Source organism: Mytilus californianus, unplaced genomic scaffold (genome assembly GCF_021869535.1).
Source record: "Mytilus californianus isolate M0D057914Y unplaced genomic scaffold, xbMytCali1.0.p SCAF_7, whole genome shotgun sequence".
Classification (NCBI taxonomy): Eukaryota; Metazoa; Mollusca; class Bivalvia; order Mytilida; family Mytilidae; genus Mytilus; species Mytilus californianus.
In genome coordinates this window covers 11334949-11362054 of record NW_026262723.1, presented here as the reverse complement: position 1 = coordinate 11362054, position 27106 = coordinate 11334949, and the positions used below count along the sequence as shown (strand labels likewise).

At 32.6% G+C, this 27106-nt stretch overlaps 1 protein-coding gene across 3 annotated transcripts in view; it reads right to left on the bottom strand.

Annotated features, from left to right (window-relative positions):
- The window catches only part of LOC127708339 (kielin/chordin-like protein), a 52404-nt gene extending 26399 nt beyond the window's left edge, over window positions 1-26005 (bottom strand). For all 3 annotated transcript variants that reach the window (XM_052213192.1, XM_052213193.1, XM_052213194.1), the window contains exons 1-10: window positions 25877-26005; window positions 24461-24572; window positions 22153-22211; window positions 20517-20546; window positions 20081-20116; window positions 10633-10654; window positions 9948-10037; window positions 8368-8484; window positions 7142-7453; window positions 4066-4241 (exon numbers count right to left, since the gene is read on the bottom strand). In XM_052213192.1, the coding sequence (XP_052069152.1) occupies window positions 4066-4241; window positions 7142-7453; window positions 8368-8484; window positions 9948-10037; window positions 10633-10654; window positions 20081-20116; window positions 20517-20546; window positions 22153-22211; window positions 24461-24572; window positions 25877-25924 (1002 nt within the window). In that variant the 5' untranslated portion in view covers window positions 25925-26005. The remainder of the gene's footprint in view (window positions 1-4065; window positions 4242-7141; window positions 7454-8367; window positions 8485-9947; window positions 10038-10632; window positions 10655-20080; window positions 20117-20516; window positions 20547-22152; window positions 22212-24460; window positions 24573-25876) is intronic.
- Window positions 26006-27106: the final 1101 nt, after the last annotated feature.

The window sequence follows — 27106 nt, the reverse complement described above, 5'->3', positions numbered from 1 at the left end:
ATATACCTCATAACGTTTCCGCATATTCATATAAACAATTGAAACGATACTTGAAATAGTGTAATGTGATGGTCTGTAAAGAAAGATAATTAAGAACAGATGAAAGGAGATGAAACAAGACAATACAGATATCGTGTTTCAATGTATTTACAATGTCCCATATATTATTACTTTGATTTACATGAAAATAATATATTTTCTTTACGGCCAATCTACATCAAAGTGAGCAGTTCAAACTCATGGTTGCCTCTATGTTTAACATGTTTAAAGAATTTAATGTTTTCAGCTTTGCGTCTATTTGTACATACCATAAATTAAGTTATTTTGGTTATAGTTTTATTTTGGTTTATTTGGTGCTTCCAATAAAAGTGCCAAAATTAAACACACGAAAATAAAGCAAAAACTAAATTTTGAAACGCCAAATTCGCTTACCGGTACGACTATATCGTAATGTTAATTGTTGAGGAAAATATTTTTTGTTATTATATCTTCCGTATATTTTCTACAATTCTATACATAGTTAAATCTGCAAATAAATAGCTGGTATAATTTGACAACAACACTATATAGTTTTTACTTTATTGTCAATTTTCTTAAAAAAGAGGGACGAAAGATACCAGAGGGACAGTCAAATTCATAGATCGGAAACAAACTGACAACGTCATGGCCAAAAATAAAAAGACAATCAGACAAATAATAGTACAGATGACACAACATAGAAAACTAAAGACTAAGCAACACGAATCCCACCAAAAACTGGGGGTGATCTCAGGTGCTCCGGAAGAGTAAGCATCCTGCTCCACATGTGGCACCCGTCGAGTTGCTTATGTTATTACAAATCCGGTAAAAATTCTAATTCGGTAAGTCACATTCGTGAAAAGGGAAGGGTATTGTAGTTACGACATAAGGAACATATCCGATATCATCTGTGAAACGGTTATTCCATAACGGTCAACCAACTCGTGATGGCGTCCGTAAAATTTACGAAGGGATGACTTCAACTTCACCATTTGGAACTCTTGGTTTAATAGCTTCCTTGTGAGCAGCAATCCTCTATCAAGGAAATCATGATAAGAAACACAAGCCCGGGAATATCGTATCAATTGGGAGATATATACTCCGTATGCAGGCGCTGCTGGAATGTTGCTACATAGAAATGGAAAGTTCACAATTGGGAAGCTGAAATCATCTCTTTTGTCGTAAAGTTTTGTTTTCAACCGACCCTCATTGTCAATTTCTAGATGTAAGTCAAGATATGAGGCAGACTTAACTGTATCTGTAGTATCCTTTATCTCTAGTTCGATGGGATAGATTCGTTCAACATAGTCACCAAATTTTGTATTATTTAGTGAGAGAACATCATCTATATAGCGGAACGTAGAGTTAAAGGATATTGCTAACTTCTTATCTCTCTTCTTAAGAAGCTCCTGTATAAAGTCAGCCTCATAATAATAAAGAAACAAGTCGGCAAGAAGAGGGGCACAATTGGTTCCCATTGGAATTCCGACAGTCTGTTGAAAAACACGTCCTCCAAACGTAACAAATATGTTGTCAATCAAGAAATGAAGCATCTTGATAATGTCAGTTTCAGAGAATTTTTTGTTTGAATCAGAGTGATTCTTTACAAAGTAGGATTTATCCCTCCCCAAGACAAGATACTTGTATCTACGTTCGCCATTCTTTTTAATGAAACAAAGTAATACCAACTCTTTCAATTTGTCTTTTAGTTTGGAATGGGGAATACTTGTGTAAAGTGTAGAAAAGTCAAATGTTTTAATACTATTGCAAGATGAGAGAGTCTTAGATTGTATGTACTCTAAAAGATCTTTGGAATTTTTTAGTATCCACATCTGATTCACGCCACCTCTAGAATAGGCCGTTTCACAATAACTTTGGAGCCCGGCTTTGATTGCTGACAAAATAGATGTTAATAATTTAGAAAGAGGTTTCGTGGAGCACTTGGAAGACCCAGCAATATACCGTTGTTTGTAAGGACACTTATGTAGTTTAGGTATCCAATACAGTGATGGAAGATCCAGTTCTTCGTCTTTGGTTGAAATTCCAAAGGAACATAGAACAGACCTATGATTATCTAGGATTTCCTCTTTGGTAAGTGTCGTGAGGGTATATGTTGAGTTTCCAAGTGAATTGTCAATACCTAATTCATTTATCAAGCAATTTATGTAATGATATTTACACACAAAAACGATGTTGTTTGGGGCTTTATCTGCGGGGACAACAACATATTCTTAAATTGTTAAGAAAACACAACATGAATTTTTATTCACACATGTCATGTTAATATGCCAGGCTATTGCTGATTAGACGCCGTTATTGGTAGTTAGAATATCAAAACTCCTTGTAATCCTTTATCTTCAATTAATTAACGTGTACTTCCAGAGGCATAAGGATTAAAATTTAAATCTTTGATCGCCAATAGATTAACCTGTACTGCAATAGAGATGATTAAAATTTGTTTCATATGATATTTGTAAAAAATAAATAATCTATTCAAAACGTTCTTTTAATGTTTAAGATTTTCTTTCATATTTTCTTTCAGCTTTGAACCGGGATATACGGAATTATTTGCAATTTCATCCGTATCCGCTTCCTTCATTAAGTTAACTTTGTCGTGTTTCTAGTTTGAGAAATACAATGATATTTTGTCAATAAACGAGTAAATAAAGGCAAATATGAATGAGCTTGTTCACTACTGTTGTTCCAAAATTAAACATATCAATTAGACGAGGCACCAAAATTACACACACATAAATAAAACACATGCCTTTAGATAGAAAACCGCCAAAATATCCCGACGCCAAAATTTCCCAATTTACGGTATCACAAACTAACCAAAAACTACGTGACATTACTTATGCACGAGTGGCTTGTCTTTGGGCAAAGCGAAATTGGTAGAACTTGAATAAAGAAACTGTATTCAATTTCACTTCAGCAATTTCAAATAATTTCAATCAGTTTTTGAAATATCTTGAAATGTTTTCTTTCTGATAACAATGTATTTATAAATATGTTGAACTTAACATCTTTTATGATCTTTGATTGAAATAGAAGTTACACATGTAAGATATGAATTGTAATATCTGACTTACGTGGTGGTGGTGGAGGTGCCGGTGCCGGTGGTTCTGGTTCTGTAGGTCTAGGTTCAGATGGAGGCCCAAACAAAGGACACTAAAGTATCATAAAGGTCAATTACAAGATTATTATGAGTTTAATCATAATATATTTTTCACCTTTTCTGTTCATTTTTTCTTTTTTTTTTAATTTCAATATACAAAGCAAGTATATACATTATTTTTTTTTTTTTGCATTTCATTAATAAATATTTCGTATTTTCATTTAAATATTTTTGTACAAATTGATGTTTGAGAAGATGGAAGAGGCATTTAAACAGTTTTAATGAGTCAAATGATTACCGGACTGCCGTTCGTTTCTTCACCTATATTGTATATACTTTAATTATGTTATTTGTTTCTAAGTAAGTATAAATAAATTTTACATGTAGTAATCAAGGATACAGAGAAACATGGTGATGTTAAGTAAATAAAAAAAAAAACAACATCAAGATCAGCACAACTGCAAAAGTAAAAGTTACTTCAATATTCAAAAAACGCATCGAATGAGCGATAATGTAGATATAAAAATTTCATATTCAATATTAACTTTACGCTTATACACGAAATTTACGACAGATTGTGTCGTCCTTGTTTCAAGTCAATTTGGCCTACAATGTATTATTTGTTTGTTTACAACACTTTTACTTTTGCGCATATTGATGAGAAAAAGATATTGTACAATGAACAATAGAATTCATTAAATAAAGGCAATAGTAGTATACCGCTTTTCAATAGTCATAAATCGATTTGACTGAAGCAAATCTGGGTCACAAACCAAAACTGAGGGAACCACACCAACTATAAGTGGAAACAAAACAGAACAAAAGAAACATTGAACTGCCACAAAAACAAACGTCAACATACATAAAAACGGACTATGTGATAACAATTGCTAAATTACTTTAGTTATCTTGTGACTGTACTTACTTACCCCTGTTGGGGGACAAGGCTGTCCTGGCACAAGTGGAGGCCCCCGTGGACCCCGCGTGCATCTAATCTTACATCTGACTCCGTCTAAAGTCTCATAATCAAATTTACAGCTTGGTTCACATTGACCTCGGCTAATAGGTGAGGTGGGACACACTGGTTCTGGTGGACAAGGATTTCCTAAAATTCATTAATAAAGATAACCAATTTTGGGAGGAGTTCATAACAGTATTTTCCAAAACACCTGTTGTATTAGTATGTGCGTGTTAAAAGACAAAGTATATTCACATAAAACATTACATTAACCCATTGAATCTTGTATAATAAACCTACATAAACAAATTAGAGTAAATATAAATAAGAAGATGTGGCATGAGTGCCAATGAGACAACTATCCATCCAAGTCACAATGTGTAAAAAGTAAACAATTATTGGTCAAAGTACTGCCTTCAACACGGAGCCTTGGCTCACACCGAACATTAAGCTATAACATGTTTTTAAAATCAGGAAAGTCTTATGTCTAGAAAAAAGTAAAATAACAAAAATACCGAATTTCAATGAAAAATCAAATCATAAAGTCCTTTATCAAATGTCAAAATCAAAAGCTAGCGCAAACACAACAATTCATATTCCTGATTTGGTACAGGCATTTACTTATGTAGAAAATAGTTGATTAAACTTGGTTTCATAGCTAGCTTAACTCTCACTTGTATGACAATTGAATAGAATTCCTTCATATTGACCGTAATGTGTGAGCAAATCAAACAGACATAATAGGTTAACAATGCAAAAATTGGGGTATATCAGTCAACATTGTGTTATATCTTAATCCCTATAAACACGCACAACTATGTCAACAACAACAAAGAAAACAACAAAATGGCATATAGACACGCTACAGACAATAAACATACGACAAAAATGAAAGACAAGATTACAAAAAAATGACCATTACACAATAACACAATGGCGGGGTATATAATTACAGCCATGCCAATAGGATATTACCCAAAAGGACTAAACAGTCAAGGTTGAAAATAGAGTAAGAAAAATAAAAAAAGAACACTATAGCACGTAATTAAGATGATAAACAACATAAACAACACCAGTACCTAGGCTCTATACTTCAAGACAATGATTTATTATTTGTGAAGTAGATACGGAATAGAAGAGACATGGAAATAGTTGACATACCTATGTGCTCGTTTTGAAGCATGCATGCTCGAAAGAGACTTCATTCAAAACTATGTCTGGTGAATGATTGTTGTTAAACTCAGATTTACTCATTTATCTAACAGTTAAGATTGTCCAACATTACCTTGTTATTTAATAACAACTGTTATTTTATTTTCCTCTGTTTTTAGAAAATCTTATTTAAAGATGATAATGGATATGGATTTTGGTATTTCATACTAGCATTTATAAATCTATTTCAATTGTTTTGTATTAATGAGTGCTGTTCACTATGCTCATTTCAACATTAACGGACACTGTATTTTTCCATATTGTTTCACTGAGCGTTATATTAATTCATTTCACATGCGTTCATCTGCTGCTCATATTATAGAAGCTACGTTAACTGCTAGACATACACCAGGCCGATGAGAACTATCCATGTCAGAAAACACACTTTATATTTGAACTGTAGGCTATGGAATTGTTTAGGTGAAGAATGACAAGTGAATACTTATAAAACAATATGTATCCCCTTCGCATAGTATAACATGGACGAAAACGTTCAACATTATCGTAATTTGTCAATGGTTGTCGATTTTCTATATCACTTTTAATTAGTTTAGTTTTGATAACAGATGTGTTTGTTTTATTATCATACAAATTATGTACTCGTTTGATGAACATCATATGTAATCCTCTATGAATATCATATCCCGATCCTGATTTTTTTATTTTCAAGTAGAACATGTTGTATTTTCACTAATTTTGGGAGCGAACAACGCCGTGAAACATTTAAAAGGCTGCTACATTCATAATTATTTTACATTTCCTTCAAATGTCCACATCAACTAAATTCTTCATAATTATTTTGCATTTCCTTCAAATGTCCACATCAACTAAATTCACGTCATGAGTAATATAAGATAGATTTATACCACATTCTTTGATTGTAAAGTAGCAGTATACAATTGGTCTTGCTCTTCGCTTAAATCTGCAAGTTTTGAGATAGATTAGGGATTTTTTTTCAAATAAGAAAAATAAGTGATCTAAGAGTATAAGACTGTTAACAAATACCAAATATTTGTGTTTGTATATTCAACTTTTCCGTGAATTATATAAGGGGAGATAACTCTTTCAGGATACTATTTATACGAGTTAGGTGACACCGTTTTTTTTTTTTATTTCTTAAAGCATCTTATTTTATTTCAAAATTTTTTATCTCACGAATTTCTTTTACTGCAAGAAAAATGTATTTTTTCATGAATAATCAATGCCAAATTTGTCAATTTTGGTAGACTTGTACCTTAAACATTAGCACGGTGACCAATAATTTTTGAAAAAGTATGGGAAAACCTACGTTTAAGCAAAGTATAAGAAAATTCTATCTGAGGAAATGTATATTGATAATCAACCGTATAACGAATTATGACAAAACGCATAAATACTTATTTGACATACATTTTTTGGAAATTAGATTCCTTCTTAAAATGTAAGCTTTAAATGTATGCATAGAAAACAATATGGTGTGTTTTATGCTTATCAAGAAACGTGATTGTGCGTTCATTGTCGCTCCAACATTTGTCTGAAAATCAAATGTCAAAAGCAGAAACTTTTAAATTTTCTGAATCGTATTGACCACTTGATTGCTTTTACTCTTTAAAAAAATCCCATATACAAATAAACATTTTATTACTGCAAATCAGACATTGATATTTTAATATGATTGATATTTTTAGGGAAGGCCTGAGGGTTTCATTTTTACTTTACAAAAAAAATACAGACATATCTTTTTTCGTCTTGTAAATTGCAGTTAAGTGATAACTCCTATGCTGACTGACTGTCTTAGACTGGTCAAACAAAGGTTCAAGAGGTTATATTGATTGAAACTGCCTCAAAAATATTACCTGGATCTCTACAAACGAATGCACATCCTCTTCTGCAGCATTTCTGTGTACCTGGGCAACTTCCATCATCATTACATTCCCTATGCAAGGGACCGGCGAAACAATCTACAAGAGCCAAATTAACAAATGGACACTTGCCAGGTTTACTAACTGGAGTAGGATTTAAACAAACAAATTCACATAATCTTCTGCAGCATTTCTGTATTCCTGGACAACTGAGATCAGTATTGCATTTCCTCGGAAGTTCCCCTGCTAGACAAGTTAAAGCAGCTAGGTTGACTGGTGGACACTTTCCAGGCTTGTGAGGATTTCCTGTATTAAAACAAACATTTTTACTGTGTGAACCTTTTACAATATGATAGTGATTGGGTAAAACAGGTGACAAATTTTGTCATAATAAACGAATCTTATCTTTAAACTTATCCTAAAGTAGACGTCAAAACAATGCAAATATTCTACCAATACCATGTCGTTTTCATAACCTCAACATCACGAATGATACAATGTGTATGCGTCTAAACTCACTTACCACATGTTTTGGCGATCTAAGATCTTAAGATACTTAAGATACTTATCAAGTCGTCTGTTTGGTAATTTTTTCGATTGTCCTATTCACGATATTGGAGATGACTGAGTGTAGATTCGCATGGCGTTTGATGCGTTTTAGGCAGCCATAGCAGTAGATGATTACCCTACCGACACCCCTGGTTTTGCTCCTTTTAAATTACATTTGCTTAGCTCAGTATTTGTATAACACCTTGATATGTATCTTCTTAATCATTCAAAAACTAATGTTCCCTAATTTCATGTCACGTATGTGTTTCCTCTTTCAGATTGGAACAACTCTATTAGATACATACTATATACATACATAATTCATGCAATACTAGCAAATATAGATCGTTACTGATTTACATATAAAAACAAATTAATGTAGAAATATATAATAATAAACAGTACATTATATTTGTAAGAACGGTTTTATTATTGACTTTAAGCATTCTGCATACATTGTACTACACTGTTTCATTTATGCTTTTGGACGCAGATGTCATCGATGACAAAAAACGTTATCTAATGTCTTCTTACATTTACAAAAAATAAAAACAAAAGTTATATCTTTATACTTTGGAAACCTGATCCCTTATTTTGAAATAAAAGTACAATGTTCAAAGAAATTTTTGGTACCTCTAAAAACATTGAATCACATATAATTCACAAATTACCTCCATTACAAGGAAATAGTATAGGGGGTCTGTTACATTTAACTCCATCTTTTATGAATATTTCACCTGGTCTGGAACAATAACCTGGTGGAGGGGGTCCATACTGAGGACAGGGACCTAAGAGTGTTAGAATTATTATTAAATATTATGCAAAAATAAGACAATATGAATATGTGACTAAATGGATATTTCCTGTGAATATGAACCAAACAACAACTTAAAGGGGCATTAGCTGTCAAATTCATGTTCACCGATTTGACTATAATGCTCATATTTGTTTTATAACATACTAAAACGTATATCCAAATTATATAAAGTCAACAATAAGCAATTTATGATGCATGGACTCGATAATATGTATCAACATTTCGTATGTGTTTTAGTTTAGACGCCATCTAATTAACCACCGATGTGACCTCCATAGACTGCCGACGGTCATACAACCCTCTATAAACATGAATATAGATACAAATAGACAACGAACACGTGCAATTTGATCTGTCTAGGTCTGTTTGATGTCATATTTTGGGTTAAACAATATATTGATGATCGTTTTTAATTGTATAAGAATGAGTTTTTGTGGATCGAATCAGTCAACTGAATAGTTTACCTTTGTTTAACATGATTAACTTTCAATATTGACATTCTGTTCCTTTTAATAGCTGAACACGCCTAGTTTTTGCGTAATCCATCTTTAGGTAAGGGGTTAAACTAAAGGTCACATGAATACGGAGTCAATGAGGTCGAGTTATTCTCTTGCAAGTGGATAATTCATCAGCAATGTTTCGTAGCTTATGTTAACAAAAATTAAACCAACTAGCTGTCAACATACTAAAATCGAATTATTATTTCACTAATTCACTTTCATTATAATTTTTTTATATCTCGTAGCTAATGCCCCTTTAACAAAACATGCAAATATAATTCATGTAATATGAGATTTTGTGTTTTTCATAGATTCATGTATTATGAGATTTTGTGTTTTACATAGATTCATTACTTATGAGATTTGATTGCCCTTTGGTTTAATCTGTATGTTTCTAAATGGTTTTATTTAGAAACGTTTTTTTTGGAATTCAGTAGATTTATTTTATATCCTTGGATACCAATTTTTGTGGATTTGTTGGTACAGGTGAACCGTGAATTTAAATGTTAAATAAAATACAAATTGTAAATTGACTTGCAGAATTTTGTAAAACAATAAAATTTTAACGAAAAAAATATTTTTACTTTATCAAAGAAAATTAGTATCCACGAAACTTAATAAATCCACAGTATTTACGATTTAAAAAGTGGAACTGAATTTACGAATGATTTATATTTTAATACTATAAATATACTTACAATTAAATGTATTCCTCATAGCTTATGACATGCATCGTTCCGTTCCTTGTATAAATATTCCATTAGTAAATAAATTTTATTTATAATTGCCATTACAAAAAAAATGAAAACAACACGTTATAAATTGCATGCGTTCGAAGCGCTTTTCTGGATTTAGCTTCATCAGGAACGCTCAAACCGAATATATATTTTTTATTATTATTGTTTTAATGGTCAGTATATAATTTTTCGCTTACTATTTTTACAAATGCATGTATCACAACCATTTCTGTCTGTTTCGAAGCCGAACTGGCACCCACTATTTCGACAGTCTAAAAGGGGGCAAGCTGAAAAGAGACAATAACTACGTTCTTTAATCTACCTCTTCACAAATCTATGATGCATTATAAAAATGCTTGGTCCATAGTTTTTGTCCATATTTGACAAATGTGTCGTTTTAAAATTAAAATTTTCATTTTCAAGATTTCTTATATGGCCGAGGAAAAAGTGCTATAACACAAACTTATATCATACCAGGAAGTATTATGTTAAAAGCCTTTATATTTAAAATTGTATCGAGTATGCCACTCGGACATTATTAAATGTTGAAATTTGAGTATTTTTTTAATAGCTTTTGTTTAAAATTATCATGAACATATTTGTAGTCAAATGTTTGACGGACCATATTTTGAAAATTTGAAGAATGTTATTTGCTATATCATAGATACTTTTTTAATTCGAAATCAGGGGATAAAATATTTGACTGAATATACAATCTACTACAAGCATATTGCCCAGAGAATTAAAAAGATACAATGATAAAAAGGCACTGAAGCTTTCCATCAAGGTAAACGTTCCAACCGAAATGAGAAGGAAATTACATAATGTTTTCTTTGAACAAATAAAATGTAAAAGCTATTTTACAAGTTTTACAACACTCACCTGGTGTCGTTTGACTTCCATCCTTAAATAGACAAAAATACATATGCAAATATGTTACCTTATACATTGAGTTGTTTTCATTTGACATGCATGACAGAATGACATATGACAATTTTTGTACGTTAAGAATGAGAACGTAATTGTGTAGTGGGAAATTCTAATTTCATACATAAATTAAAACCCACTATTAACAATGAGCAACGTAGTCATGGTAGTGATATTGGAGTAATATTAAGTGCAGTGATTTTGATATGATTATAAACACTAAATCTTGACGTAATTAATAACTTCCTCGAACAATTGTAAATAAAGGCAATAGTAGTATACCGCTGTTCAAAAGTCATAAATCGAATGATAAACAAATCCGGGTTACAAACTAAATTCCTAAGTCCGGAGCCTGTTGTTCAGTGCTTGTCGTTTTTTTTTTTTGGTGTGGTTCATAAGTGTTTCTCTTCTTTTATATAGATTAAACCGTTGGTTTTCCTGTTTGAATTGTTTTACACTAGTCTTTTTGCGGCTCTTTATAGCTTGCTGTTCGGTGTGAGCCAAGGCTCCGTGTTGAAGGCCGTACTATGACTTATAATTGTTTTCTTTTTACACATTGTGACTTGGATGGATAGTTGTCTCATTGGCACTCATACCACATCTTCTTATTTATATACAAAACCGATGGATAGACATAAACTATAAGAGGAAAACAACGGAACAACAGAAACACTTAGGTGCAACAAAAACAAACGCCAACATACATAGAAACAAATTATTTGATAACAACTGCGAAATTCCTGACTTGGTGACATTTTAAGAAAAAAATGGTGGGTTGAACCTGGTTTTTTGGCTAGCCAAACCTCCCGCTAAGATGGCAATGTTACAAAATATCGCTTAAATGACAACACTACGTGATAGAAATACAGCACAAACAAACTCAGGATAACTCCACACAGAGAAACGCACAAATAAATAATATAATAGTCGTTACAACATGTAAAAGAGGGACGAAAGATACCAGAGGGGCAGTCAAACTGCAGAATAGCAAAGAACATCTTCCATTAACGACAGCACAGGACATCCTAAACAGTGACGTATTTTTGTAACGAATATATAATCTTGAAATCCATACAATTCTTTTCACAATACTTGTCCAAACATTTATCATGACTATGACGGTATTGAAAGGCTATTTTGAATAAATGATGTGACGACGTTATAATTATTTGGACTAACACAATACTTTATTCATGGAAAATGGAAAGAAATAGTTAGTTCCAAATAAGAACAAAAAAGTGAAATAAATAGACAAATACCCTGTCGTTATTGAAGTAAAAACAAGTTCCCCATATATTAGTATTCGAAAATTATCATGGTACATTCGATTAGTGGGAAAACAGAATAAGATTAAGGACAAACGTTTATAGAATACATGGTACATGACATTATTAATTGAATATTTTTAGAAATTTATGATTCGTTAAAACTAGTTTACATTTGTTATTACTCAGGTTGCACGACAATGCTGTTGTGTTAAGCTTTTCGTAGGTCAAACATATTCACAGGACATACATATTACTAAAATACATTCTAGAAATCTAAATTTTTCATTTTTCATGCAATATTTGTTGATGAATAATAAAACAATTGTAGCCTTTTTGGTTAAGGTGAATTCGAAGTTAAATCGACCTTGGACTTCGAGCTCAGTCAATATGCTTCTCTAAGGTCGACATATCATCGTATCGACCACACACAAAGGCTATAATTGTATATTGTTAATGTATACAACATATCGTGTCTGTTGTTAACTTGTTGTTATAATAAAGGTGTATATGGGTTCCATCAGTTCTACGCCCTACTGTGTCTTTTATTCTTATAAAAATAAACGTTTTTATTAACACATTTTCTTTTTTAAATATTTGTTTAGTGCAATCATATTGGTTTGTTCCAATGATAATTTGCTTCTATAAATATATTGATTATTAACAGAATTATTACGTTTCTTCTGTCAATTTTATCGGCTTTTGTTAGAAAACCAAATAAAACAAAATATATGCTTCAAGTTAGTTCTGTTTACATTTTGTTTTCAATATTCAGGAGGTAAGGTTTTAAACAATTTTGACATATGTTCTACATATGTATCGTTACGACCAACCACACACAAAACTGTATTTGAATCTTTCACTTTTATTTTGATGAGAAATTCATGAATGCATTAAACATGTTAAATTCGATGTTTTTATTCTGTATTGAAACCACTGCACTTTTGAGTTCTTGTTAATATAAAAGGTCAATACATGGATATGTTTCCAATTATAGTTTGTATGGAGAAGTGAGGACCATTTTTTTTCACAATTTTGTTTTATATTTGACTTTTCACTAGTTAAGTTATCGAATGGCATGCATTTTCAACATTCATATAATTCACTAATCAGCCAAATTCCTTTTTAGTTCAATATTTTTATACAAATGATTGATTACTAATCTGCATTTCATCATTCTTCCATAAAATGCATGTGCTTATTTGTCTTGTATGTTTTGAAGGTAATTGCAAGCATTAATCATGTCAAATGATTTTTCCCAAGAAGGATCTCTTTTAACTTTATCTGGTTGGTTATCACAGATAAGGACAATATGTTGTTCGTTTTTAAGCTTAGTATTGGTTGGACTCGATATTGATAGGAATAGATAATTTAGTTTTGATGTTTTTGTTTAGTGTTTTCATTATTGTTATTTTTCCGTTGGGGAGATTATTTCGTTTGTCCAAGTTGTTATAGTATGTTCGATTTCTTTCATCTTTAGATCATAGTTTGAATTTTTAATTTAATTATGATCCACCAAAAGGTTGACTGGGGAATAAGAATTTGATCACTAAGGTGTTTTTCTGACCAGTAATAACATTCTTGCCATAGTGGGGCGTCCGTTAACCTTTGGTGGTGTACAAGTACGCAGCTGAGACTGGTCAGAATGGAAATGTTTAATCCGATGCCATGTGTGAAGAAAGTGCCACACTTCCTGCTTGTTAAAACACTCTTACATCATTTCTTTAAGGGATCCGTTGGTTGCCTGCTTCCCCACTTCAATCCCCTTTTCACACACAAAGTATTCTGGCTAAAATGTTTGTTTCCCAATCCCCAAAACCTTGGTCTTGTCTATATTTATATTAAGGCAACAGTGGTATACGGCTGTTCAGTATTCATCAATCGATTAAGCAAAAACAAATCCGGATCAAAAACCAAAACCGAGGGAAACACATCAACTATAAGAGGAAAAAAACGGAACAACAGAAACACTGAACTGCTACAAAAACAACGCCAACACACATAGAAACGGACTATTTGATAACAACTGCCATATTCCTGGTACAAAATATTCTAAGATAAAATAGTGGGTTGAACCTGGTTTAAAAGGCTAGCCAAACCTCCCGATTATATGGGAATGTTAAAATGATACACAAGTATATTTGACTAGAGTACGGCGAAATGCATCCAACGACTCGGATGATTGACTATTCCAAATTTGAAATTTAGAAAACGGTAAATTTAATGAAGACACGCCCCTTCTGTTGACATTTCGATATCAGATTTTACTCTTATATACTACATGACTGTGTAAATGAACTTTTAGAAAATGAAAGTGTCAATATAAAAATAAGGAGATGTGGTACGAATGTCATTGCGAGAACTGTCCACCAAAGTTCAAATGAGATGTATGTAAGTAATGTATGGTTTAAGTTTAAGTTTATCAAATTTCGCTCTCAGAAATAAGGTGATATTAGTACCCGTAACTTATACAATATCATCTGGTGCAGAAAAATTGGTATCGTTAATCGTTGCTGGCTTAACATCCAATGGCTGAAGAACCATTAACTATTGATACAAAAGATACGTTCTGCAGGATATGTCAAATATATTTGATGAGGGCAGAAATCTAGCTTTTCTTTCGGCCACTTACGTACCCACAAAGGGATTTTACAAGACACATTCTCTCTACAAGCTGCCTCAGATTTAACCTTTTGACCCAATATGTGCATTTTTATTCGCATTGGATGGCCAATTGGCCGCCCATTTTGGTGCGATTCAGAAAAATAATCAGTACATGAAAAATACTAAAATTTGAAAATTCATATTGACGACCGAGAAGACTCAATGATTTACATTCGAACTCATCATTTATGAACCTTTCGATTTTGAAGATAAGCGGCACATTCCCGGTAATATCAGATGAATACGAGTGCAGCATTTCATTGTGTGAACTGAGATTACTTAAACATAAATTTTATAATAACAAGTTAAAATAAACACTGAAAATGCATATTCACGTGTAATGATATATACCGTTTCTTATGTCCCTGCGATGTTGAAAAATATATTGTATTCATAAATTATAGAACGATTCCACTTCTAGATATTAGTCAGAGTACGTCTTTTACTTTTGACGAATTCTGTTCTGTTATATCATAATTTAAAACACACTTCCTTAAATATCTCTAGATGCAATGAATGTATCTCAAAACAGCGTCATATTCAACCGTTGGTTTTTTTTCAAAGAATTTTAATTACCACAATTTCTTGAGTGAAATCGGACTTTATGATCTATTCCTTCATTATACATAAAAACATCAGGTCATGAATAGTAAACAATGTATTTAAAGTTGTAATTATAATCTATTGTAATTTGAAATAGGATTTTAAATTATTTAAGAAAAGCAAACCCCCAATAGCATACTACAAGAGAAGCTATGCACGAACTTTCCACTGCAAACTGTTTTTCATTTTGATCTTTTGTTTGATGCTAATGTTACAATAGTTTAACAACAAATATGAATTTTTCCGGGTTCCGGCTAGTCATAGCGGGAAAATGTCTGTATTAACGGTTTGTAAAAAAAGGTATCGTCCAATCAGGATTTTTTTGTAATCAAAATTGATTGCAGGTAAAAGGTGTACATGTAAAGGTATCTCACTTTCTAGCCGTCCTTTGAAGAGTTCACATCAAAATGGAAGCCAACGTCAAGACCAAGTCAGAATTAAAGTTTCAAATATTTTGACGGTAAATCAAAATGACATGATGAACCGAATGAAGTCAATTATTTCCAACGAAATTGGAAAGTTGCATGTGCAACAACAACAGATTGCAGAAACACAGCCCAAATTCAAAAAGCGAGGGAATGAAGAGTAGTTTAAGCAAAACATGAAGGTGCTGAGCAAAATGAAAGAAGCACACAGTCTTTAAGACGGCAACAATTCAACACCGGACACCGTATGCAAAGTCAAGGAAAAGTTGTCGGAAGGTATGGCTTTAATGAACTATAGGAAAAAGTTGATACGTATTGCTGAATCATCCGAGCTCGGCTGGTGAGTCTTGCACAAATATGAAACCAACCCACTTGCAGAGGATTCGGAGGATGAAAGGAAATTGTATAAGGCTGCAAACAGAGCAGAAGGAAAGGCGAAGGCTGAAAAGACCAAGAAAGCTAGACGAATCCATCCCTACGTCCAACCATCAGAAAAAGCAGCTATGGCAAGAAAACCAGACAGATGTTTCAATTGTGGTGTGAAAGGGCACTGGAAACAAGAATGTCCTGAGATTCAACGGCAAAGAAAAAGTTATAAGAGAAGTAATCTTAATACTCTAAGTAGGTGTTATTTAAAAGCACACGCAGATAATTTATGTATAAATGTTGATACAATTTAATCACCATCATTTTAAATGTTATTGACAAAGGTTATATGTTACCGTTAAAGACTTTACCTGAGAACGTTTAATTAGATAATAACAGATCAGCCAAATACAACAAAACATTTGTAAAAGATGAAATCGAGAAATTAATCTAAAGGGTGTATATCAGAAGTATTTAAAAAGCCTAAGGTCGTTAATCCATTAACGGTTACAAGTCACAACTTAGATTAGTGCTTCACTGTCGTCACATCAACCCACATTTATATCAGTTACGATATTAATATCAGGATGCAACTGTGGAAAGAAGATTGTTTTCTAAAGGTGATTATCTGTTTTCCTTTGATCTGAAGTCAGCTTATCGTCATATAATGGTACAGCAGGAAAATGGAACATATTTGGGATTTGAGTGAAAATCTAAATTTTACATATTACTTAATGTTTTGTGTTTCGGTTTGGCTACAGCAGGTTTTATATTTTCAAAAGTCTTAAGAGAGAATATGAAGTATTGCAGATCTAACAATATTAGGATCCTTATGTATCTTGACGATGGTTTGGGTGGTGCTAACAATTATGATGAATGCACTACGGTTAGTCAAAGAATAACATAAATAAGGACATATTTAATCGATCTTGGTTTTACTATTGCTGAGGAAAAGTGTGACTGGAACCCCGTTTAAGTGATAATTTTTTTGGGAATGGTATGGGATACCTCTGAAGGTATAATTAGAATAACAAAAGAGATAATTGACAGGATAATGAAATGCATATCCTGTATGTGTAACAGGTTACAAGACAAACGGGTGATATCAGTAACATTATTAGCTTTAGTTATTGGTCAGTTAATATTTACACAGGGTGTGTTGGGTACAACTGTAAGGTTAAGGGCTCGGTATGCCTATGACTTTGTTCAGGATAGAACATCATGGGAAGCATCGGTCTAGGTTACTCCAGAAGCGGGGGTAGAACTAAAGTTTTGGTTATCAAATATAGAAAGGTGAAATGCAGATGGTGCATTATTTAGTCAGTTGACAAACGAGGAAAGGTGTTAAATGTTTGGGATTCCTCAGATGAAGGCTATGGAGTATATATAGCTATTTAGGCAAAGAACAGCAAAACGGTAGAAATGTTTGGTGCTCGGGATGCACATGAAACAAGTAAGAGTTCTACTTGGAGAGAACTTGAGGCTGTTCATATGGTTTTGAAAACTAATTTGCCTACATTGAATGGGCAAAGTGTAAAAATACATAGTGATAATAAAAATGTTGAAACTATTTTGAAGGTACTAAAAAGACTCACTTGCAAGATGTACACATGGAAATTCAAAATTCATGTGAACAAAACAATGTTTCGTTTTTTGCGAAATGGATACCGATAGAAAATAACACATATGCAGCAGACACATTTAGTAGGTTAAACTATTGCGATGACTGGGGTGTACAAACATGGCTGTTTCGTATATAGAGAGTGGGGTCGTCATTCAGTGGATCGCTTTGTGTCTTCATTTAACAAAAAATGTGATAAGTTCAATTCCAAGTTTTGGTGTCAGGGAATAAGCGGCGTTGATGCTTTCAAACAGCATTGGGATAAAGAAAACAACTGGTTAGTCCCACCACCTTCGTTAGTTACAGTTAGTTTAAGATGTTGAAAGATAGTGCAGTTGGTACGATAGTTATACCCGAATAGAAGTCGGCTGTTTATTGGCCGGTATTTTCAGAGGGTAACGGATTTAAATATTTTGTTACAAAACATAAGATTTTTCCGGGTTCAATGATAACTCATAGAGGAAGAGGGCGAAACGGGATTTTCGGTATGTTTAAACAAAATTTAAATTTTGTTGCTATGCGTGTTAAAGTTTAGCTTGTAAGATTTATTGATTTCATTTCTGTTTTCCAGGAATATGTTTGAGAGACAAAATAAAGGAAGATTTGAAGGAAGCCGGAGTAGACGAGGAATCTGAACTTTTTATCTATGCAGAACATATGTCCAGTTACATTGTGAACAGTAGAAGCGATAACACAGCAAAATCGTACTTTTATGCATTTAAACGTTGGGAAACATTCATTTAAATAGATAGTTTTCAAGGTATACCAGCATAGCCAGTTCATTTTGCTTTATATATAACTTATTTGCTTGACTCAGGTGCTACATGTAGTACAATTAATTCTGCTGTTATAGTATAAAATGGGCGCATGAAATGAGTAATTTTGCAGATCCAACAAAAAATTCATATTTACATTCTTTACAAGGATCTGCTAAGAGGGTGGCTACTGTTAACATGGTTAAGAAGCATAAGAATGACCCTGTTTCAATAGATATGTTATTGCAATTGTGCAGCGTGTTTTCATATAGCCAAGATTTACTTGTTGTTCGTGATTTAGCGATGATTTTATTATGTTTTGCTGGGTTTTTGCGTTACGATGAGATTAGCTCTCTTTTGTGTTAAAATGTTAAAGTTAAATCAAATTATTTAATTTTGTATATAGAGAAGAGTAAGACCGACCAGTATCGTAATGGTAATGAGGTTTTAATTTCCAAAGGGGATACCGTTTTTTGTCCATATGAGATGTTTCTGAGATATATGAATCTTTCAGGTGTCAATTTGGAATCATTTTTTTTTTCCTTTTTAGACAGATTTTCCGTTCTAAAAGTATTTGTAAACTTATATATGAAAACCAAAAACTTAGTTATACTACAGCCAGAGAAAGCATTATTGCTAGACTGAAACTAGTTTCAAAAGACCTGAAGCTTGGATTGCATTCAATGCGGTCAGGTAGGGCTACTGCTGTAGCAAATTCAGATGTCAATGATAGGGTATGGAAACGGCACGGTCGTTGGAAAAGTGACAGTAGCAAGGATGGTTACGTTGTGGATTCAGTCGAAAAAAGGCTGCAGGTGACCAAGCATTTAGGGTTGTAAATATATTTTTGCTTTTCGTTCCGGTTCCCCTATATTTGTAAGTTTTCTAGCGTACTTGACGGGCTAGTCGGCACACTTGATTTTGTATTTAATTTGTATATTAATCATGGAAAGCGTACATGGTGTACATGTACGAATGGTGTAGATCTGTCGGTCATTAATAGAGTAAATACGTTTACGTTTTTCGATATTATTGACATATTTACCTTATACTAGTATGTCTGTTGATTTTGTTCAAAAAATTTGGCAATATAAGGGAATTATATACGACTATCATACAAGTGAGATGTTTAGCATGTTTAGCTAGCTATAAACCAGGTTTAATCCATCATTTTCTACACATTAAGGAAATGTCCGTACCAAGTCAGGAATATGACAGTTGTTTTCCATTCGTTTAATGTGTTTGATCTTTTGATTTTGCCATTTGATAAGGGACTTTCCGTTTTGAATTTTCCTTGGAGTCCGGTATTTTTGTTATTTTACTTTTTATATTTGCTTTGTTATATTTTATAAATAGTTATCGCCCATTGTGATTGATTTGTTTTATAAATGAAACTCTTTCTCAAGCATAGATAATTCGGAACTGAATCAAGTACAATTTTTTTATATTATTATTCAATACCAATTTACCGTTGTTTACAAGAAAATACGTAACATTGATGCTACACTTTCCTATTAATACAAGCTAAAACAATCACTCTGTAAATGTCCATTTTATGAATTTAAAACGTATACGAGACATTGAAACTATCTAATCAAAATGAGCTGACCAAGTAAGAACAGTATTCTATTGATAAAAAGTACAAATGAGTACCGTTTACGATACCGATATATCTCATCCTAAATTAAGAATTTAATGATATACCCGTGGTGGTGGTGGTACTGGAGCTGGGGCTGGATCCTGAAAGAATACATTTGATACACATTATGTGTGTTACTATAATAAAATTGAAAAAAGCATGGTGTGGGATTATTGCAAAAAAACAAGAGCGCTGTAAAAATCTTGTACTTCTATGTGTAAAAATGCGCTTTTGAAAAATAAAATAAAAAATGTAATTTAAGCAGAAATAAGAAACAATACAATGTATGGTGACGTACAATAATAGTTGTATAGCTAGTTCACATGTTCAGTATAATTATGAAATAAAACAGACAATCTGCAGTTTGATAGTAGTATCAAGGTTTCAGAATCAATTAATTCTATATGAAGTTACCAAACTAAAATAACATATACGCGATATGAACAGACATGAAATAACATTTAATTGAAGAAAAGTCTTCATAAGAATATGTTTACATACCCCTGGACCTGGTTCTCCAACTCCCGGTTCCTAAAATAGTACAGGAAATGCATATTATTAGCAATGTCATTTGCCCTCCCATTTACATCTTTTCTTTAAAGAAAGCTATAACCCCTAGAAAATGCCTGTTCCAAGTCAGGAATATGCAGTTGTTTTCATTCGTTCCGCTAACTGATAATGTTTGATTTTCTAATTTTTTAATGATTTGTTGTGTGCATTATAGAGCTTTAGTGTGATGTAAGGTATGGCAGTTCTTCAACGTTTGTATTAGATTTTTAATCTCACAGATTTTGGCATCGAGTATCGGAAGAGAAATAAAAAGTCGAAATGTAAATCTGTGCAGAAAAATTAGTAACGTGAATGATAACATCAATCCGGGTTTCCGTTGACGGTCGCCAATTCGCATTTTGCAAAAAAAAGAAAAAATGTGGGGATTAAAAATCATGATTGGCGAAAGAAATATAACAGTTCGACTTCTCCCATCTTGTTAATTCTTATTCAAGTTTCGCGGACTTTTTCCCTGATATGACAATACTCTGATGTCAACTTGAATTCGTCATGCGTATCGATTTTGACAGAAAAATCAATAATCAGCTGAGTGCATGTGATAGCAATAGGCAACAATGAACTAACTGATAAAGGTTTTAATTGTTTTGTTGAATTAAGATGTATTGTTAAATAGCGTCACGTGTCAACTAAAGGATTGGTTTACAATTTTGATAAACATAATTGTTTTGAAGTTTGTAATTCACAATCGTATTAGTGGCGTACCTGTTTTAATCATATTCAAACGATAAACTTTTACTTTCAATGATGGTACGAAAAAGAAAACTGTTGTTTTGAAGACAGGGTTCATACGTGAGAAAAATCTTTTGCTTTATTATTTGTTCAAGAAATGAAGTATCCAATAAACTGATTGAAGATGAAGACGTAAAATCAAAATAAATGAGACAACAATGATGTAATCTGAATCTTCTTGTATGCAAGAAGGCAAAATAAGTTCTTAACAAAAAAATATTTATGTTAGTTGTCGAAAAAACAAATTGAGAGTGGCCAAATAAAAATGGTTTAGGCGAAAGAAATGGCGAAACAAATACTTGACAATGACATCAATCATCGAAAAACCAACACCATCAGGCAAAGGGGACCTAATATGGATTGTTACATTCTTGTTATTCCCTAACGGTCATCTTTAGCTCTTCACGTGTTCAGGTACATGCACGTTTACATATTTTGTCTTTCAAATTATTAGAATTGTGCGCTACTGTCGCAACAAGTGCATCATGTGTATGAAGTGTTTTATTTTGTCATTAAGAGAACTATATAGTTTTCTTTCCAGATAATTTATGGTATTTGTTAGGTCTGCCACTGTCGTTTTCGTGACATATTTTTTAATTTGACCACCCAAAAGCAATTCAAAGTAATAATGTATGTACCTACGATACCTCTCTTATTGAGAATGGTACGTGAGTTTAAATTACCCTTCAAATTGTTTTCTAAACACTATAGACATTGAAAGCCAAACGTTCATTAACGATTGATAATTTAAAAATGAACTTAATTTAAAGCATTGTGATTAATTCATGTAAAGACGTATATGTAAATATCAAATTGTGTAACATGAAGATATACTTACAAATGAAAAGGTTATACATTGGAGGACATTGCACTCTCTAAGGCAGCATTTCTGGTGTTCTGTGAATTATTCCAAAAGAAACATTAAAAGCTATAGCAAGTTCTGACAAATGCAATTGGATATAATCGGGAACAAATGTAATTTTGTACAATCAGGAATTTCGTTTTCACGAAGGTTTTTAAACAAAGATTAAAGATACAATAAAGGCAATAACACAGAAAGTAAAACCACATAACTACTTTATTACAACAATTCTATTTTTAAATATTATTGTAGTTTTGATGGTGTTGTTGTCTTTTACTCTTTAATTTCTTTTCTACCTTCCGGTATTCTTCAAATGGTTTTGAACATCTTGATTACTAGTATAAGTGCAGTTTTCAATATATGAAATCTAAATACACATCTACATAATCAATTTCAAGTATATATATAAACTTTCGCTGGTAAACTAACATTTTGTTTCTCTATATATATATATCTTATATCTTTGTTGTTTCTTATACAAGAGCGGTTCTACATACACATTTGCAAATTAGGAGCAATATTTTAGAATACTCGTATCCGATTGTCACAGGATTTTCTCACTGTTTGTACATTCAAAAAAAGACTAAAATGTACTTACTGATAACATCGTTGACGGCAGTATGATCTCCAATAGTCAATGACAATACTTCCACATATCCTCATGTATTGACTATCGGGTCCGACATAAGAATGAAATATAAGTTGTATGATTTTCGCGATCGTATCAGATGAAAACAGCACGTTATAAATTTGATTCGTCCGAAACGCTTTTCTGGATATGCCTTAATCAGGAACGCCCAAAGCCGAATATTTGAAAGTAAAGAATGTATAAGGACCGAAAACGTTGCAGAGCATAAACCAAAAAGATCTAACAAATAGCCAAATCCATCTAAAGCGACACTCTCGATTGTGAGTTTTTTTCTTTTGCATAATGTTGATAAAATATACAGCTGTTCAAACAATAGTTGATAGATGAAACGTCTTAAAATGACATTGCATTTAAATCACCTAGCATTAGAGTTATTAAATATGAATGGCATCATAACTAATTGCTCTCAAGAGCCTGTGTCGCTCGCCTGATTCTACTTTGGTTTTGGAAATCATGTAAAAATAGATTAAATTCACAACAGATATCCTTATAATGATTGAGGCCAAATTTGGTTTAATATTATTGGCCCCGTAATTTAATCAAAAACAGAAGACTTTTGTAAAGTTTACAGAAAATATCAATAAATTCATTGACATTGTAGAAAACGACTTTATAAGGACAATTACTCCAACAAGATGTCAATTCACACCTTTGCTCATGTTGACTTATGTGTAGTTCTTCTTTTCTTGATATTTTTACAGTTGACAGTATATCTAAATCTATTAAGATACGTTTATTAAGGTCTTCATCAGCACCTCATTAGGAGCATTTATGCCATGTTTGGTTTCTTTCCATTCAGTGCTCCTCTAGAAGAAGCATTTGTATGTATGTCCCATAGAATCTCATGTTAAACTAAGTCCCCTGCTGGCGGCCATCTTGGATGATGGTTCGGCTACAAAGAAACAACACTTGGTCAGCACCTCAAAAGAAACATTCATACCATGTTTGGTTTCAATCTATTAAGCGGTTTTCTAGAAGAAAACATTTGTGTATATTTCCCATAGGGTTTGTAAAACTAAGTACCCTGTTGGCAGCCATCTTGCTTGATGGATTTGCTACAAAGTAACACCTATTGGTAAGCACCTCAAAAGAAACATTCACGCCATGTTTGGTTTCATTCCATTCTGTGGTTCTTCTAAAGAAGACTTTTTGTGTATTTCACAAAGGGTCCTTTGTTATACTAAGTTCCCCGCTGGCAGCCATCTTGGATGATTGATTGGCTACAAAGAAACAACACTTGATCAGCACCTCATAAGGAGCATTCATGCCATGTTTAGTTTCATTCCATTTATATGCTCTCTAAAAGAAGACATTTGTATGTATTGGCCATAGGGTCCTATGTAAAACTAAGTTACCCGCTGGCAGCCATCTTAGATGATTGATTGGCTACAAAGTAACAACACTTGGTCAGCTGCTCATCAGGAACATTCATGACATGTTTAGTTTCATTCCATTCAGTGGTTCTCTAGCTGAAGTTCAAAATATAAAAGTTAACGACGACAACGACGACGACGGACGATGGTCGACGGACGCCAAGTGATGAGAAAAGCTCACTTGGCCTTTCGGGCCAGGTGAGCTTAAAACACGTATGTTATATCTAACAGAGCTTTCATACTACTTTGCGTTATATCTTACCACCAGTACAATCAGCGTCTGTCAGGCAATTTGAAACTATGGTTATTTTTGAACACATAACTGGGTCAAACGGAGCAGGAGCTGCTGGACAAATCAAATCTACATGGCTTTGCTGTAATAATAATAAAAATGATAATAATAATTGCTTTTCATCTCAAAGTTACAGTGAGTAATAATTAACGGAGCAAATCATCTCACCTCCACTAGTTCAAAACGGCGAGTATCATCGGATTCAGAAGGTTTCATTTGCTTCCTCGATCATTTCTACATATCGAGGACTCTACATAAGTTCATTTGAGAATACAAATGAGGGGTAATTAACTGTCAAATTGTCCGAAAATGTAGTTTTTGTTGTACTTGATTGAATTGAAGATTTTGATCATTGGGGACATTTAAAGAATGTGCTGTGTTGTGTCATATTGTATGACCTTTGCTGCTACGATTTCTACATGTACGTTATGTATTTTCATTGCACATATGTTTTCCTAGTCTGTTTTATTGATGTTTTAACATCAGTCAGTGGAAAAATCACCAAACTGTTGAAACTGAATACAAATACTAATGACATCATCTTATCAAACCAGCTGGATGGTGCAGTCATGCTTGTGGTAGAGGATGAAAACAGCACTTTAGAAATCCGTTCGTTCGAAGTGCTTTCTTTAATTAATTTTAATCAGCAACGGACGGCAAATCGATACACATGAAAGCCAATGATATATTAGTGCGTGTATACGTGAGAGGCCATAAAGCCAAAGTGGTCTTAACAGAATAACAAAATTTTTTTTTAAAGATCGAATTAGTCAGTTTTTATTTTATTTGTAAATGTCAAATAAATAAAATGTCTATGAAACATACACATTATATCTAAGTAGTCGGTAACATACTAGTAATAGTTAGGTATACTCTTTGTCATCCCTAATAAACAAATACCTATATAAATAAACGGGTTTTACAAAATACTACACTATGTTCACAATTTATTTCCAACACGTGCGATAAATTGCGGAATTCATCCCGATGATTCACGTATCGTTTTTAATGATGTGTTCTACTATCTATAAATTAAACATTTGAGATGTTCGTCCAAAATCGTTTTTCTTATAATGCACCCCTTCCAACCTAAATTTATAGAAAAAAGGAACACATAAACACAAACAAAATCAAACTGTGGATCGTGAGCTTTATTTCTTTTTTTGTTTTTGAAAACCTAGTTTTGACTTTGAGATGGAAGAAATAAAAGCGTTGTTTCCTAGGTTTTGCCAATTGCGTATACATGTAGAAATTCTCGGCCCTGAATAATAACATCCTGTAGTTCCCAATATAAACTAACAAATAAAACAAACATAGTCATTACCAGTTCCAAACATATACTCATGTTGTAGCTTTTGTATTTTGAAAAGAAATGTTTTTACTAACCTGTGTTCCAGTTAACAAACAAATCAACAATATTAAAGATGGCAACATGGTTTTGTTTGGTTCGACAACAGTCCGTTGTTTTTTTCTAATGGTGTAAAAGTCCTTATTTAAGAGTTAACCGACGTTCTACTGACGTTATAAAATTGTATATTTCGATCGCATTTTGTTCAACAGTTTCATATTTAATTGTACCATTCGATGCATAATAATATTTGTTAAATAATATCTGTATTTGATCAAATGTAAAAAATACTTGTAAAATTACACGGAGATTAAATATATTAAAGCAGAAAACTATGCACAAAGTACTTATATATAATTATTTAACAATATACAAATCGACTATGCAGGAAAAAGGGGACGTATCAAGCAGATTTTGAAATATGCCATGGCATGTTGATTTAATTATTATGAATTTTACGAAAGTTGATAAATCCTTACATAGAACTTATTGCACCGGTTGCCTATTTGTATGTATGATATAATACCAAATAAAGCATAATGTAAAAATAAACGTCCAACAATACCGCTTTTAGTAGAAATAAGAAGGTTGTTCAGTACATTAATCTTATGATTTCAACTTTCAAAATACGATTGGTAATGTTGACCATGCTCGTGTATAAAAGTATTATATTTCCTCAGTATAATAATTTATCGCGATTCTGCGTTTGTATACTTTTTTTATAACTCACACTTACTGGTTTATAGTTATGATATTAAAAGAAGCACAGTGTTCAATTTTAATTGGGTCATACCATAATTTGTTTTATTCGAAATCACGTTTACCAAAATATGTCCTTTCCTCCTTTTATTGGCAACGTATTATTATCAATCAGGTAGCATAATAGTTTGATATTTTTCTATTCAAACATCATCCTCTGTCAAGATAATCTAAGATATGACTGTAACAGGAACATTTAGCTGCATGTAATCCATATTTAGAATCATCCTAACTTCGAAGCGCTTTGTGAATATTTAAGAAGAAATATATTGTGTCATAAACTATGGCATGGAAGCTTAATAATATTCTCTTATATTTCTTTAGGGAATTTCAGGTCATCAATGCTCTTCAATTTAGTACTGTATTCGGCCTTTTCAATTTGTTTTTATTCGAGCGTCACTGATTAGTCTTCTGTAAACTTAACGAGCGTCTATCGTACAAAATTGTAGGCCTGTTATCTATGATGAGTTTATTTACCTCCATCGTTATATAACTTACTACTGGTAGCA